General features: G+C 41.4%; 1 protein-coding gene across 1 annotated transcript in view; it reads left to right on the forward strand.

The window, feature by feature from the left end:
* The window catches only part of LOC103354465 (dedicator of cytokinesis protein 3-like), a 50,096-nt gene extending 35,870 nt beyond the window's left edge, over nucleotides 1-14,226 (forward strand). The window contains exons 38-54 of the mRNA XM_008277845.1: nucleotides 3,654-3,802; nucleotides 6,019-6,105; nucleotides 6,372-6,476; nucleotides 7,815-7,956; nucleotides 8,339-8,505; nucleotides 10,048-10,134; nucleotides 10,281-10,460; nucleotides 10,572-10,655; nucleotides 10,756-10,872; nucleotides 11,272-11,414; nucleotides 11,864-11,999; nucleotides 12,193-12,274; nucleotides 12,442-12,557; nucleotides 12,733-12,817; nucleotides 12,900-13,022; nucleotides 13,149-13,231; nucleotides 13,618-14,226. Of these exons, the coding sequence (XP_008276067.1) occupies nucleotides 3,654-3,802; nucleotides 6,019-6,105; nucleotides 6,372-6,476; nucleotides 7,815-7,956; nucleotides 8,339-8,505; nucleotides 10,048-10,134; nucleotides 10,281-10,460; nucleotides 10,572-10,655; nucleotides 10,756-10,872; nucleotides 11,272-11,414; nucleotides 11,864-11,999; nucleotides 12,193-12,274; nucleotides 12,442-12,557; nucleotides 12,733-12,817; nucleotides 12,900-13,022; nucleotides 13,149-13,231; nucleotides 13,618-14,226 (2,495 nt within the window). The remainder of the gene's footprint in view (nucleotides 1-3,653; nucleotides 3,803-6,018; nucleotides 6,106-6,371; nucleotides 6,477-7,814; nucleotides 7,957-8,338; nucleotides 8,506-10,047; nucleotides 10,135-10,280; nucleotides 10,461-10,571; nucleotides 10,656-10,755; nucleotides 10,873-11,271; nucleotides 11,415-11,863; nucleotides 12,000-12,192; nucleotides 12,275-12,441; nucleotides 12,558-12,732; nucleotides 12,818-12,899; nucleotides 13,023-13,148; nucleotides 13,232-13,617) is intronic.
* Nucleotides 14,227-17,637: the final 3,411 nt, after the last annotated feature.

The following is a 17,637-nucleotide window of genomic DNA, read 5'->3' on the forward strand; positions in this document are numbered from 1 at the left end:
TGAATCATAAACTGTTTATGTGGGACTGGCATCTAGTGATTTTCATTTTTATTTTATCTGCAGCTTCTTGGGATTAATCATGTTCTATACAATGGGATGAAACAGTCAACAGTTACCATCACAGTCTCCTAAAAGATTTTAAAAATACATCTGGGAAAAAGGCAGCAAATTCTAAAAACTGACAGACTTTTTCTAACCTCACCTCATAATTCCAGCTCTAGTTTATACATTTAATATGACTATACGCTTCAACTAAATCAGTTTCCACAGCTATTCCGTTGTAATTAAGAATCAGTATTTAGTGAGGTTTAAAACATGACAAACCCAAGAAACCAATTGTCAACTTGCCAGGTGGGGCTTTCAATGTCATTAATCTTCTTTCTTGCTCAAACATGTATGGTTTACTCCTAAATTACAGTTTACTCCAACAATTTAATTTGCCCTTGTGTAGTGCAGAGTAGTTTAACAGTCAGAGTCACAGGAGAGCTGGTGTGCTCAAGCTCCTGTAAACAGTGGAGGTGGGTGGAGAGAGTGATGGGGCTTGATAGATCTGCACATTGTGAGCCATCCCCTGAGGAAATAATTTTCATGAAAAAAATCTTTCTAAACATGCCATTTTGATACACAGAGATGAGTTTTGATGGCTACAATCAATGACCAGAGAGAAACGTTAAATTATATTTTAATATTTAATTTCTCATTGAGGCTGCAAGGTGGCTCGGGGGTTAACACCGTCGCTTCGCAGCTAGAAGGTCACCGGTTCATGTCCCGTTAAGGACACCGGGATCTTTCTGCATGAAGTTTGACTGTTCTCTCCAGGTTCTCCGGCTTCCTCCAACACAGTCCAAAAACATGTTGAAGTTAACTGGTGATTCTAAATTGTCCGTAGGTGTGAATGTGAGTGTGCTTAGTTGTCTGTCTCTAAGTGTAGCCCTGTGATAGACTGGTGACCTGTCCAGGGTGTCCCCTGCCTTCACCCGAAGTCAGCTTGGATAGACTCCAGCCCCCCGCGACCCTAGTGAGGATTAGGCAGTGTATAGATGGATGAATTTCTCATTGAGACTTTGATACAGTAACTCAACAAAATAAACTCTACAGTCAGTTTAAAAAATAGATGTAACACAAACCCCAGAGACAGGAAGTAAATAAAAAAATGTAGAAATTATAGATAAAGGTTGTAAAATATGTCTTAATTCTGGTGAATTAACCCCCTGAACCCCCACAAACCGCCAGTGAGTTTGAAAGGCCAGTTATCTAAAATCATCAAAATGATAGCATTATCAAAGCCTGAAACTGTATCAATAGAAACAATTATTGGGAATTTTTCTAAGGTCACAATGACCCAAATCTAAGCTTTAAATCATGACATTTCATCAAAATCACTTTATTCCATGAGTCTCAATTCTGTTTTTCAAAATGAAACCTTTGCAATAGCCACAATCTGTAAACAAAAACAGAAATTCCATGCTCCTTGGCACCACGGAGAAGCCAGCTGTGACCTACATTCTCAAGACAAAAAATTCTGGGACTTTTTGGCTGAGCTGCAGACTGTGTTTACACAAAGCAGATAAGAGACAAGCATGGAAAATGTAAGCAGCTAAATAGCTAATTTGTAAAATAAATAATGAAAGACATTTTCTTTTTCTATTTTTAGGATTGAATGGCATTATAGCTTTGTTACGTTGCACAGAAGATATGTTTGAGGCCTTTCTCATCTATGGTTGTGTTGTTGTCATAGAGGTGCAGGACTTTATATTGCAGTGAAAAATGAACCCACAATGAATGAAAATGTGACGGAAGCAAAAAAATCCCAGAAAATTCTTGGGGTTGAGAGGATTGTCCAGTCCATCGTCATTGGCCTCCCTCCTCCTTCTCCTCCTCCTCTTCCTCTGTCTCTGTGTCCACCCGTACTTCTGACTGAGCTTATAAACACATTTTCTGCCACCAGCAGCCGCTTTAAACTTTCTGTTGCTACTAGCAACCACTGCTGACGGTTCCATAGCAGCTTAACTGACATTATTATGCCCACCATTTTGTCAGGTCTGTAACCAAGCAAACGTTGACAAACATCTGCAGCCGTCATCTGCAGGTCCTCCTTTATTAATTAATTAATTAATTTTTAAAACTGCGACGGCCCTGAGAGCTCATGAGAATGCACAGGACACAAGCAAACTAAGAAAACATCAAACTCAAATTTTACAGCACATTTGCAGCATATCTGAACTGTGCGATTAGATCAGATCAAACAAACAACTTACTTTTAATCTCGTTTTTCTACACCGCTGTCAGGTTGTCAACTCCGGTGACTTCGCGAGTCACCATGGCAACAACAGGCACATCCCAGCTGCGTTCATGATTTTTCATCGTCCCTCGGAAACATTTGCAGTATTTGTTTTCTTCCGAAAGGCGACATGTCAGATTTGTGAAGATGTTTTCTTAGTTTGCTTTGTCTTTAGCGGGTGTTTTCTTCAGTGCAGAATGTTGAGCTCTCAGGGACACGACACATTCAGACTCTTTTACGATTGTTGATTTGTAATTTACTGCTAACCAACCTAACAGCTGCCTGTCTTTTAATGTGTTGGTACAGCAACAACACAAATACAGAAGCACTAACTTAGCTGTTAAATTAAGCTACTCTTGTGTTTTGTCTTTTCTTTTTATTTGCTTTTGTGGATTTTATGTGTCTGTTTATTAGATTAATCTTGTCACTTTCTTTGAAAACCTGAAAGGGCCCTGTGGAGCTGTCTGACAAACAAACAAGAGTTATGCTTAAATTCATGGCTATGTTCGCTAAATTACAATGTGTGTATCCTTGAGGTCAACAAGTGTCTCAAATGCACTTGCTTCCACATAAAACAGTTGCAAAGCCAATTATTTAAAGCATTTTAACTGCAGCATTGTTTATACCCATGTTTACTAGCTCGTACTTGGCACTTTTACCAGCATTTCTTGGCAGACATGTACACGTGGTGTCTTCATGCTTGTGCACAAAACACACAAACAGGGAGCCACATGTAGGAAATCAGCTCTCAATCAGAACTTTTGCTTTGTTTCTTCCTGATGTGAAGAACAGTGGAACTAATTTGACAGCTAGTCTGTATTTTTGTGAATCCAGTTTTCTTGGTAGACTCGTTTACAACACCGCTGGTCTGACTCTTGTTTGTTCATCGCTAATCTGTATCATTGAATTCGTTGTTCAGTGCCGCATAGCTGTACGACTACATGCACAGTGATGCAACTTTTATTTCTGTGTGAGCAGCTTGTTGTCCGTCTCCAAACTGTGGCACATTTAAAAAAAAAACCAAAAAAACCCCACAATTCCACACAGTGTTTGTGGAGTATATTTTAATTTAAGGAATGGGGAGTGATAGGGGCTGATATGATTTCAACCGTGCAGGTGCTCTTTGCACTTCTGGCCACGATTACACCAAAACACAGTCACCATGCTCTGGGCAACTTGTGCTTCGTGCCACTGACTGTGTTTAGTGTCGTACGCCATCTGTTCACAAAAACTGGACCCAAAATGTCTGGAAGCTATTAGTTCATCACCGAGGCCAGACTGTGCAAACTGTTCAGCATCTGTAGCTTTGTTATATAGGAGGTAATCATACTGGCTTTTTTTTTTTTTTCTCCCTGTATTCTCCCGACAACAGAGGCAGCGTTCACCTTGCTGCTGTACTGGGAGCTGCTGCAGTGGGAGGACCGGCCCCTGAGGGATTTTCTCCACTACCCCTGTCAGAGCGAGTGGCAGCGCAAGGAGAACCTGAGTCGTAAAATCCTCCACTACTTCAACAAGGGCAAGGCAAGTGAATTTTTTATAGCTTTGTCTCTTTACGCCTGTTTTTTTTCACTGACTTCGAGCCACTATTTCGCGGGAATGTTAAAGGCTCATCATTTCTGACCTGTGCCAGCCTTTCGACTGCAGTGCAGCTGAGCCTCGCACAGCGAGTAAAAATGAGGAAATGAACAATATCAGTAGGTTGAGCTGGACAGAGCACACCAGGAACTAAACCAACTTAGATAAACGAAAGTGACATTAAATTTTTATCGCTTTTTTACAGTGTTCAAGAGGCTGTTTGTTCTCATCTGCAGTGCAGCTGTTCCCCAGCATAATTAAATTTTGCCCTCATTAACTTTGGGAGTGAGGCAGAATCTTGTCATCTTTGTCTTTAATCTTTCTCAAAGTTTTCTGCTTGTTTTACATCTTTCGCCAGCCGCAGTATTTTGCAGCCCTTCGCTCTTTTTTTTATCCTGCGACGAATATATTTTTCAAAAATTATTTTTGCTTGCCTATGTGGTACTAATAGTACTGAGATCCTTTACTAAAGGTCAAGCATTTGTACTACAGTGTGAAGATACCACAGCATAATATGTTTTAAATATTATTTAATGACTTAGCAATGTTAAAACTGTTCCATTATTATCCATATAGACTTTACATCAATGTGCTTGCAGTACTAGTTTATAAGCTGTTTAGTACTTAAATCTTTATCAGTGCATCCACTTTTACAAGCTGATTATATATCTCTTTTGTAAATAAAATCAGAATTACTACAGCCAGCTAAATTTAGTCGAGAGCTTTCTGTACTAAAGCAAATGCTGAGTGTCATACATTGCACACACCATAATAAGTGAGGGTCAGATGTCTGCTGAAATGTGATTTGCTTCCCCGAATCACTCCTCCCTGGCTGGTATTCATCCACAAAATTAAATTAGTTGACTGGTCTCTGTGCTTCGGAGAGGACAATGCCCTCTGGACTGTGGGAGCAGCTGAGAAGGAAATAAAAGTGGCCTCCCTCATTAACTCGTTGTCATTTCTTGTTTTTATTGCTGCTCTTCTATATATATATATATATATATATATAAAAAGTAGCTGTTCTGTACCTGCGGAGTCCCTCGTTGCTACTGTACATCCGTTAAAGTTCATCCAGGACAAACAGAAATCTATATGTGTTTAAAGAGCAAGTTGCAGGTTGGTGACCTCAGTGAATTGACGGTGTGGAATAGCGTACACTTAAGAAATACATTAAAAATAAATCAATAATAAGACACCTTAGGCACCTTACAGTACATATACAGTAACCAGTGTTTCTGTTGAATGTAATAAAGAGTAGAAAGGTGAAGTTGTTGGCCACATCATAAACATAAATGCCATTGCTGGTTTTATTATTAACAATAAACATTATTTATTAACTACCTTTTTCAAGTACACTATAGAGCTGTGTGAGGAAAACCAGCACAGAACTGGGCAGCTGTCTCTTCATAACCTGACATTTTATTGCGATGTTGACTAATTGGGAAATCCTGACCGCACACAGTTCACGTTTTCATCAAGCTGAATCTCAGAACCGGAAAGTGTTGCTGATGGTAATGAAGCAGCTGTGTGACAGGATTGCATTTTTATGCAACTGGAACAAACACAATAATTTGCTATCATGAAGAACAATGAAGTGCAAAGTAAAACGAGTGGAGAAAGACAGAAAAACAAAATAACAACCAATAAAACTCACTGCCGCTTTCAACCGCACAGTATGTGTAATAAACCTATAAATGCTGCTTTAAACTTCCAAGTGATTGTATCCATGAAATATTAATTCAGCAAGACGTACATTCATCTTTTAAAGTAAACAGGGGAAACAAAACAGACAACAATAAAGAACTTATATTGGCCTGTTTGCAGCGTTCACACACATTTTGAAGCTGTGTTCAATTCTAAATGTGATATTCCTGCTTTTAGCTTTGCCCTTTGGAATATAAATATAACTCAGTCTGAGAACAAGACTCTTATAGAGTCTGATGAAGTTTTTTTTTTTTTTGCTTACCTTCAAATGATAATGGCTCTTTGGCTCAAATATTTCCTTTTCATTGTTTGAATGCTGGTATATCATTTTGTCTCCTGTTGTTCATCCTTCTGTAAATGTGTGAGGATCTAGTAGCCAGTTTCTGATCTCTGCTGATTATAAAGGATGAACGATTTCTTCCATTCATCCTTTATCTGGTTTATGTGTGACTTTGCAGTGCTGGGAATATGGGATCTCTCTCTGCCGGGAGCTGGCTTTCCAGTATGAGACTTTATATGATTATCAGAGCCTCAGCTGGATACGGGTAAGTAAAGCCTCGCATGCTCTCTGCTTCTGCCATTATTATCAAACAAGCATCCTCTGTGATGCTGGAAGGTGAGATTTTCACCTCCCTCTGTCGTCGTCATTGTCTGTTATGCGGTGTGAAGTGCGTGTAGCGTCAAACACAATGTCCTAATTATCTACCTAATGCACGCCTACACTCATCAGGAAATGCAGAGGATTCAGCAGTGTGTGTGATTAAATCATTATTCATCATGACTCCTCTGAATGTTTATCATTGTGTCACAGAAAATGGAGGCAGCGTACTATGACAACATCATTGAACAGCAGAGGATTGAACCGGAGTTCTTTCGAATGGGCTTCTATGGCAGGAAGTTTCCTTTCTTCCTCAGGGTAAGACTTTCCAACTCTCTCATCTTTCCTGACACAGTTAGGATTGTGCTGATGTGGTCCGATCACAGTGTTTGCTAGCAGAAGCCCGAGATGGGAAACTGAAACTTTAACTAAATGTGTAACTACCAGCATAAGGCAGTTCCTAATTATACGAGTGCCATGTGCAGTTGGGTAACTTAAAACGAGTGTCACACACTGGGGCTTCTAGTTTGTAAGCAGAATATTTGGTTTGTGCCAGCAGAGAAAAATCCACAGGGCCATACTGGCAGATTTAGTCATGAAACTCTTAAAAAATAAATAAATAAATACTTGGTATATCATCCTAAAATGTAAGAAAATGTGTCCCCAAAACTATTTTATTGCCACAGCCTATTTAACCAATTTCTGTCTTGTGTACAAAACAAAAATGTGCCTATGTGTAAATTAGTAACTGATGATGCCTAATATATACATCACATCATTTCAACACTTGTATAATAATAGTATGTCAGTACAGCAGTGACCTCCCGACAGAGAATTATCACCTAAATCTGCTGCTCCTCTTGCTTTTGTAGAGCTTTTCAGCGAGTTTCAGTTTATCGTTTTGCTGCTTGGCTCACAACTTTGGCTGTTTTGGTTCGTTCTCACTGCTCTCATATAGTCAGCAGAGAGCTGCAGCAGTGGACAGCCTGTGACGACAGATAGCGCTAGATTTTGGATGCTGCAGGCAGCTGTTGCAAAACCCCTAAAACCTGCTGCATGCTCGCTGCTCAACACTAAATGAAGAGTTGGAGATTGAAAGCAGTACTAAAAAGAGAGTAAATATTCATCTTAAATTAGATGGCTACACACATGACTTAATAAGACAAACTGTATTTCTTTATAAAACTGCTGGACATGTATTGAAATGCTTTATTCATAACTCGGTTCTCAAAAAAGTCAACTCTTGCTGGTTATTCAGCAGGACTGGGAATCCAACCATAAAGCCATTTTTTCTTTTGCTTTTTGTTTAATCTACTCTTACTAAAATAACAAAACTAGTTACACTAACACTGCAGTGAATACTACTAGTACTAAAGCAGTTACATATATATATATATACACACACACACATATTGCATGCCGTTTAGGAAATTATATATATATATGTAAAACTCTGAATATATATAATGAAACTCTGAATATATGAAATGAAAGTCTGAATATATATAATGAAATTTATTATTAGTTCACTTGGGGCCGGACAGTCATGTGCAACAGATTCTCATCAGCATGATCGCCTCAAAAATGTGAGCTGCCAGTTTTGCATGCCACTGTCAGTCTTGAAGCACTCCAGCTGTTGCCTTCGTCTCTCTGCAGAACAAAGAGTTTGTCTGTCGTGGTTATGACTACGAGCGGCTTGAGGATTTCCAGCAAAGGATGCTGGGGGAATTTCCACAAGCCATCGCCATGCAGCATCCCAACCAACCAGACGACACCATCCTGCAGAGCGACGCTCAGTGTATCCTGATATTTTTGCTATTTATTACACTGTTTTTTGTGAGACACTGTTAGACTGCCAGAGAAACTCATATTGAATACATTTGAGAAGCTGGAACCAGAAATGTTTTGATTTTTTTCTGTTTAATAGATTAGATAACTTGAATATCTGATTTATCATTTTTGTTTTGGTGAAATATGCAACTCATTATTTGACTATTCTTATTAGAAGTTAATACAGATCAACTAGAAATACTGAATTTGGGATTGAAGTTGCGAGTCAGACAGTGAAAACAAACGCTCTCTGTAAGCATTTCCTTTGAATATCCCTCCTGCTCTTCCTCCTCTGTGAATATGCATGTACGTCTGTCTTGTCTGTCACTTCCTTGACACTTGGCTTCTAGACTTGCAGATCTATGCGGTGACTCCAGTGTCAGACATCTCTGATGTGCCTCAGCTGGAACGTGTGCCTGAGAGGATCAAGAGTTTCTACCGCATAAACAATGTCAGCCGCTTCCACTATGACAGGCCTTTCCACAAGGGGCCCAAGGACCGCGAGAATGAGTTCAGGGTACGGTGACCCAGCAGTGCCACTCTGAGCCCATTTCTGCCTCACAGTTTAGCGCTCTTCACAAAAATACAGAGCTCAGATGTAGCACTATTTAAAAACATGAAATGGATCCAGCTCTATGGAAACTGCAGTTGATTTTTTTTTTTTTTAGCTTTAACAAACTCAGGTGATGTAAGCAGGTGCAACACCCCCTGGTGGCCACTGGAGAAGGCCTGCAGCTTTTGGGCAGTAATTCCTTTAAAAGTCTCTAAAAGCTCTGACTTAATAAACCTTGAATATTTCTCTGCTACATAACCAAGAACTGAAGATAGACGCTGTCAAGAAACACCGTTAGTTTAACAGTCGAAAACTGCTTCGTCAGAGCTGCGTGGGTTTGGTTTGATTAGATTTGATTGACAGCTGCCTGGAAACAAAAGAAAACAAATTAATGCATGAATCAGATTTTGATGAAGGTTTTCATAATGTTAGTGTCACATCTTGTCAGCTAAACATCAAAATAATGTACATATGCTGCCATGACTTCTGAGACATTTTTCCTGGTTTATTTGCTTTTCTTTGGATAGTAAATTCTGATCAAGTATTCTTCCACATATGTCTTCTTTGTGTAGCAGCATTTGCAACTGTACTTGTAGGATTCCCTGACTGAGACGTGGGTGCATTAGTCATAATAACTGCAAAATGATGTAATGTGTCAAGAGGAAAAGTTTCAGATATCTCACGCCAGAGCTGCACTTCCATAATGGAATAATGGACACACGTAGCTTCTCACACAAATATATACTTGACTTTAGTGCGACAAACCTAAAATACTTATTGAATAAAAATCTCAGTCATGGACAGAAAATGAAAAATGTGTTTATTCATATGACCTGCACACAGGATTATAACAGCATCCAGTTTTCTTATCATTTGCACACAGTTGGTCTTGATTTCCGCTGTTGTCTGCACCAACAAGAATGTTCTGAAACATTTGTAAAGCACTTACATACCACAATATTCTGGTTTCTATCAGAACACTCATAGAAAGGTTTCTGAAAACCAGAATGCCAGATTGTGGAACCAAAATAAGATGTGCACAGCTAACCAGAGTCCTGCACAAATCCAGTCAGAACTGCTGAAAATACTCTCACGCTACTCTCCATACGCTATTTTCCTTAAGTTATAAATTAAACAGTTTATCACAATATTTCAGTCGTAGGTCTTGTTGTTGTTGTTACTGTACTCACCCTCCATATCTCGAGCAGCTAACAGCGCCAAAAAAAAATCTACAACCCGCAGGCCTTTAGAGACTTTGACCAGGCGTGATACTGTAGTTTCCTCTGACACAGTAACCCAGATTTGGAATCAGACTACACAGGACTGCTCGTTTCTCTGAAATGACCTACATGTTTCTCTACTACTGCACTGTGCCATCAAAGCATTTGCCAGCCTGGTTGTTCGTCTGTTACAAACAGTCCACTAGGTTTTCTTTATATTACGAGGAGTGGCTGATAGGCGATAACACAAGCTCAGTATTTTTTTTTGTGTCTGTGTATTTAACAGAGTTTATGGATTGAGAGAACAACCTTGATCCTCTCCCGTCCTCTCCCTGGGATCTCCCGCTGGGCGGAGGTGGAGAGGAGAGAAGTGGTGAGGAGCTCAAACGTTCACTCATTCATCTTACGTTGCACACTTTGTTACCTGAAGAGGGATGTTAGCGAGTTTAGATGTATTGTTGCTCATACATACATGCTTCCTCAACCTTTCCAGCAAAGCTCACTTGTATTTATTTCAAGGTGGAGGTGAGCCCCCTGGAAAATGCCATTTATGTGGTGGAGAATAAGACCCAGGAGCTGCGGACTTTGATAAGCCAGTACCAACACAGACAGCATCACGGCAACATCAACCCGCTCAGCATGTGCCTCAACGGCGTCATAGATGCTGCTGTGAACGGAGGCATCGCAAGATATCAGGAGGTACAGTTCTAGGCCAGAGGGAGGGAGAGAGGGAGGGACGACTGCGGAAATGATGAATGATGAATTGTTGTTGTGAGAGATCCTCATCTTTTGACTCATCCTTTCCAACAGGCCTTCTTTGACAAGGACTACATCAGCAGTCACCCTGAGGACACAGAGAGGATCACGCACCTGAAGGATCTCATGCAGGAGCAGGTTGGACTCGGCTTCAAAAGTTCAGCTCATGGGGAGCTGTTTGGTGAACACGCTGAACTGTGCTAACATCGTGGCTTTTTCTTCTGATTTCATTCAACAGGTGCACATTCTTGGAGTGGGTCTGGCTGTTCATGAGAAGCTGGTGCATCCGGAGATGCGTCCTCTGCACAAGAAGCTCGTAGACCAGTTCCATATGATGAGGACAGGTTTACACCATGTGAGTAAAGTCACATATGACCCATGTTTTATGTTTCTGTCTGAACTGGGTTCTTCCCATCAGCTGTAAGCAAGGATAGATAACATGTCATCACCTCCTCCCATTGTGTAAAAACAGGGTCAAAATATCTCGGAAATGGGAGCTGCCATGTCGTTCTGGTGATGTCATTTGCAACCAGAGTCTCTACAGTAGAGATCGGGTATTGGAGAGGTGTTATTGATGTCCTGCTCCTGGTGCTGCTGAGCAGATTCTGGTCCCAATTACTTCACCAGCACAACATGGCAGCCTTCTTGGTCTTCATATATAGTCCCTGATTCCTGCTGATAAAGTCACAGTTGTGATGTGTCCAGTGTGAGTGTTTTAATGCATTTTCATGAGCAGTGTAAATATTCAGAGCAGTATATGGTTGGATCCCAGCAGGGTGTGCCTGGCGTGGATCGATTTGGCCCAGCAGGCTGCCAAGGGGTCAATTCTCCTCGAGGCATCCTCTCCTCCCACAGCCACATGAGCCCTGAGAGTGTCCGCCTCATGCACAGACACAGGTCAGTCACACACACGGGCTAAAGTATCCTGCATATCTAATCTTAACACAGGATTGACAGTGGAAAGTGCTGTTGGGATTTAAGGAATGTTCACACTTAAAATTCCATGCATCCATTTTTTAAATTGCTTATCAGAGAATTTCCAAATCCCACTTCCAGTTCCCACTCACCAGATGGGGGTATTACACATACACAACAAAGCCGAGGAGCAATTTTATCACCTTAGCCATTATATACTTAATTAATTCAGTATAAAATACAGTTTAAGGTAAACTATTTAACTCCATCCTTAATGTTTAATCCTGCCGTAACAAAACAGCACTATTCAAAATGTCTCTCCTGCTCAAAAATGTTTCAAACTGGCACGTGAAATAAAAATGCATAGGGACACGTGAATAAACAGAGCGATAAACGTTCTTATGGTCTCCCACCTTATCTCTGTCCTGCAGCCCTCTGAACCTGCAGGGTTCAATCCGTCACTCATCCTCCTCCCTGTCCTCTCACACGTCGAGCGAGGCAGGAAACCTCGTCATAATGACCGACGGCCTGATGGGGGAGCACCCTGAGGAGGCATTACACATGCAGGTAGGACTAAAAAAAAAGAAAACACAAACAAACACACACTGGCACACATGTAGTCTAGATTAGAATAATTACAATTCTGCATTTTAAAGTGCAACTGACATGAAAACTACTGCTCTTGTTGCAGTATAAATGCATGTACAATTTTAGCGTTAATCTTTCCCCTGCTTAATCTTGAATATTCTCTGTTTTGCAGCCGAGCCCCTCGTCCTCCAGCCTGAGCTCAATCCGCTCCAACTCCTCCCAGATTATCAACTCTGCTCCATCAAGTGCCAGAGGTAAATAATGCAGCAGCAGAAAGTCACACCAGAGTAAATATATGTATATCTTGTGATTGTGTCCAGCTAAAATATCTGCATTTCTAGGACAACAAAATATTTCTGTTAGATATAAAGGGGTTGCTGCGAGTGAAAATAGTATACTTCCATGTCTTTTCCCTGTCCAGGCTCTCCGTCATTGCCCGATAAGGCCAAACACAACCGAGAAGTGATGATACTGTTGCCGTCTCATCGCGAGAGGGCCAACAACTCCATGTACTACAACATGGCAGAGAACGGACAGGTAGGACAGACCGACTGTATCATAATATGCAAAACACTACAGATGCAAAATGTTTGTAATAATTCAAAATATTAGGTAATGTTGATTTTTAAAGAACCATTACGATTTTGAGCTGCAGTTTCCGTGGAGTTTGTCATTTGTAAAAAGACTTGTGCTTCTGTCTTTCTTTTCCCAGAACAACCACATGCAGCGTGCCTTACTTCAGCAAGTTAGCCCCTGTAAGCCTTGTGCTGATCCTCACATGAATCTACCAGAGAAAGGTAACTCGCAAACGAGGTGAAATATTTTTTGTGCACCTGAGATGTTTGCAGGGTTCTAAAATGCTTTTCTGTCTCGCTCCAGTCTTTCCCAATGTGCCCACCAGCTGGGGTCTGGACGGAGAGAACAGGGAGCAGGTGTCCTACATGCCAGGTTCTACTGGAGGGGTAATCATGCCGCCTGTCCCACCCAGGTCCTTCCCACCAGGTACTTCTTCATTTACCTTCATTCATTTAACAAAGTTTAGGCTGGTGTTGAGATGTACTTTATTTATTTGCTTTGCAATGCAGATGAGGCTCTTCTCATTTGTATGACTTTAACTTCTCCTTGCAGGACATTTCCTGATGCACTGTGATGCGTTTCACCACCAGAACAGTGACCCTCCTCCTGCCCTGCCTGTCCGTTCTCTCAGAAAGGTATCATCATTTGTTGTAGTCAGATACCAAGACTTTTACAAACAGCTTTGCAACAGCCTTTAGTTTTGGTATAGCATGCATATTTGCCAGCTTTGTGCAGGACACGGTTAGAAATGTAAGTCTTGGTACAAGCTTTGTCCACTGTTTTTTGGTCAGACTTTGTAGAAGTGACATATGATTGTTTTCTATTCGATTGTTTGACTGAATTTTATACTTTATTGAGTCTCCCGTTCCTCTTTTCTTTATCTTTGCTCCTCTTTATTTAAAACACCATTAAGACCTCAAGTTGATATAATACTGAAAAATTAGCTTAGTTTTGGAAAACACATTTGAAATGAAAGTTTACTGTAAAGGGAAACACCCCCTTTCTTTCCCTCTCTCTGCAGTCTCCTCTCCACCCAATCCCTGGCTCCCCCACCAGCCCTCAGTCAGCTTTGGGGGGCAGTAACTCCACTCTGTCGGGCAGCGCCAGCAGCGGCGTTTCCTCATTGAGTGAGAGTAACTTCGGAGGTCAGTATCCTGATCCTGGTCCCATCAGGAACGACGCCTTGGAGCCTCTTCCCAGTCACCTGTGGTCCCCCCCTGACGAGTACCTGGCCTCTCCCTACCTACACATCCACTACGGAGGACCAGAAATCGACTCCATGGACCCAGTCCGCCCTTTTCACTACCGTAGCCCTGCCTCGCACCCACACACCCACCCGCACCCGCACGCTCATGCCCACCCCGGGCTGGACAGCCACCCCCACGGGCCACCGCCTCACCACCATGCTCCCACTCACGGCCCTCATCACATTCCCTACCGCAGGCCTCAGCCTCCAGCTGTGCCCCCCAAACCCTACCTGAGAGAGGGCTGCATCCCTGAGGAGGAGCTGCCACCTCAGCCCATCCCGCTGCCTCGCAGGATCTTCCACTCCCCTCATGGCCACAGGGAGGACCAGGGGAAACACGCCTGGGAGCAGTGCATCAGCGAGGAGCATGAGGAGGCACAGTGATGTTGAGGCTCCAGCTAAATTTCAGTCAGAGCTTTCTTCTCCTTGTCTTCTTCCCCTCATTTGCATTGGGTTAAAGGAGCAGTAACAGAGAGAGTCAAATGTGAACCGGTGGAGTGTTTTCAGCTGACCCTTTATGCTCTGTGGTTTAATTTCGGTGCGCGTGAGGGAAAGAAAAGAAGGAGTGAACCTCGATGAAGCTACAGTTTGAGGCACAACTGCCGTCGCTGCTCCATGTGGCCTCTTAGATATAATTAAAAGAAAAATATCTGTTGAACAATGAGACGGATTAACTTTGTTCAAAAATTGATATTGATTGTACACAAATTGTACAACTCGTCTGTGAGCATGTTTTTTCATTTGAGAATAATATGACAACAGTTTTGTGAAATATGACAAACACGATCATAACCAACATGATCCCAGGTGCAGTTTTAGCTCTGAACTTCCCCTAATTTTGCTTTTCATGTCATTTTCACAACACGAGGAAACTATAGAGGGTTATTATTCACAGTGAAGTGACTTCTCTGCTTTAAATGCTTCATATATATGAATTCTTATTTTGATAAATTTGCTACATTATAGTGTTTTCAAAAGCTTATGTCCATTATGTTTTTCAAAACACTGTTAAGTGCTCCTTAATAGTGAATCATATCAAATGGCGCACTCTATCACGTGTCGCTGCCGGGCTGTCATAAATCGCAGGTCTCTAAGGTTGAACTTGCAGCTCTTCTCTTGGACCGGCATCTCAAGGGACATGAACTTCGGTCACTGACGATTTTCCGCATCCGTACCCTGCGTATGGAAACCTACGTGAATGTATTCAGATGAGATGTTCTACTTGTATTGCACAAAGCTGCAAACCTGGTTTTTCGTTTAAGTGCTTTAAGTTCCGTCTATGTTGAAGAAGTCTCTATTTGTCTCTTTTGTGTGACAAAAGATATCTGGAGAGGAACGAGAGCGTTCGGCAGGCAGACTGAGGGGAAACTGAGGACAATGACGGACAGGGTCCCGCACCTGTCAGCTTTCATGTTCACGGTGAAGAACTCTCCACTTCACACCTCAACTACTTGCTGGACACTCTAACACCAACACCACTCTATCGCTCTCTCTTTTTTTCCCCTCCATCTTTTTCCTTCTCTGTATGGTTGTCAGACCATGTTAAGCAGTGAGGGCTGAACCTGGACAGCTGCATTGGCATTGTGTTCCGTCCGGCGACACTGTCAAGCCCCCCGCCCGCTGAGTGGCTGGTCGAGGAGCCCACACAGACAGCGTTGGAATCGCCTACCTGCCTTAAGTGCACTCAAATGCAGTTTGACCTCTCATCCGGACTGTGAGAAGCTCATTTAGTGACAGCCATTCTCCTTTTCATTCTGTTCACTATACGCTCCCTGAAAGGAAAAAAAGAAAAAAAACAAAAAAGAAAAAAAGATATCTTACCTAGTGATGATTTTGTATGGTTTCGTCCCGCTTTGGTTTCAGATTGTTGTTTGGTTTGTAGCGCTAATATTTCTTATTCTGCCTGCGACTCTTTCCCGATCACCTTCTGTTGTTTGAAAACTGATGATGTGTTGCAGAAGACCGAACCGCCGAAGCCCGGACTGACAGAGAGGTTTACTTTTTTTCGTGGAGCAGCAGAAAAGCGCTGTTTAATTGTCATGTTGTGGGTTTGGAAGGATATAGCTAATATTTTAACAAAAATAATTGTTTTCCTGGTTGTTTTTTGCAGGTGGATGCTTTGTGTTACTGTACATCAAGTTGTCAGCTGACTAGACAACATCTATTTTTGTATGTGAGATCATCAGTTGTGTGAACATATTTCAGAAACCGTACCGAGACAGAAGGCCCAGGTGCCGCATAGGCTGCTGTACTTTGTATGGAGACGAACCTGAGGTTACGGGGACATGAACAGTATGTGAGTATCTCCTGTGAGCATGATGGCATTGAAGATAACTGGCGACTGAAGTGATACTCAAAATATAGGTACAATAGAATTTTTCAATGTAAATTCTGTTATTGTACATACAGCAGTATTGTGAAATATTTTTGAGAATTATTGCAGAAGCCCCAAAAAGGTTTATTGTTGTTTTGTGTATATACATGTACTCCAGAGATCAATGTAATTGATAAATATCTGTAATCAGTGTTTGGAAAAGGACAAATCCATTAGACTGTGGCTGTCTCCACCATTCTTGACTTTGAGTCTTCTCATATAAATACTTTATACACTTTTCAATGTGCTTTCCTGTACATATGGTGTTAGCATGATCAAACAGTGTTTGGTTGTAAAAGTGGTTTTCCTACTCCCATAACTGCTGTGGTATGGAATTCATTAACAATGCCAAACATTAAAGACAATCTTTTATCAGCTCTAACTCTTCCTCATTACCTCTTCTGTGCTGTGATTGGTAGGGCAGTATAGAGAAACAACAGTAGAGGGCACTGTGTGTTACAGAATGACAACACAAGGCTCAATCCTAGTGAGAATGCAGAGCTACTGTCATTGTTTTATGAGTGTCTGTGTGTGCTTGAAGTGTGTGTGTATATATGTGTGTGTGTGCATCGATAACAGCATGTCACACAACCCTTGGGTCCGCCACAGATGAAAAAAGATAAGAGAAAAAAAAGTGACAGCTAAAGTCCCTGCTCTCAGCGGCTCAAACTTCATTCTGTCACCACCGTCCTACTTTGATATTCAGCGTATTGTTTTTTTGTTTTTTGATGTGTGGAAATGCAGCAAGTGAGGTTTTATTTGTACGTTTAAAAAAAACAAAAAAAAACATCGCTCACCTTGGTAAGTTATAAATAAATTCAAGCTGTTAACAAATCTTTAAATATAATGAACACGGATCTGCCTCAAAGTCGGTTCGCGCTGTCTAAGTGAGAGGTGATGTGTGGCTTACAGATGGAACAAGTGATTAATTGAGACCCTGAGTGTAGTGTTTGAGTCCCTCGAGGGTAATTAGACATACCAGCATATAAGAATATAGCATATATTGAAAAGTCATATTTTAAATTGTTGGATTTATGCCAATCCGTGCATGACCTTACAATTTAACTAGATAGATAGATAGATAGATAGATAGATAGATAGATAGATAGATAGATAGATAGATAGATAGATAGATAGATAGATAGATAGATAGATAGTGGATGTTTGCCTCTAAAAGTGAATGTCTTTGGTAACAATGAGAACTGTGCTCTCTTAGTGTCTCACATATCCATGATGCAGTCACAGGAACAAACCCCCCCACCAAAAAAAACAGAACAGATAGGATGAAAGGATCCTCGCTGCCTCTCCTGAGGATGATGATGCTGCAGTGCATGCTGATGCAGACTGAATTTCATTTTTACAGCATCACTGTGAATCCTCTCCTTTGCCGTTCTCTGTCTCAGCTCCCTGCTTTTCTTTCT

This window comes from Stegastes partitus, unplaced genomic scaffold, assembly GCF_000690725.1.
Source record: "Stegastes partitus isolate 25-593 unplaced genomic scaffold, Stegastes_partitus-1.0.2 Scaffold108, whole genome shotgun sequence".
Lineage (NCBI taxonomy): Eukaryota > Metazoa > Chordata > Actinopteri > Pomacentridae > Stegastes > Stegastes partitus.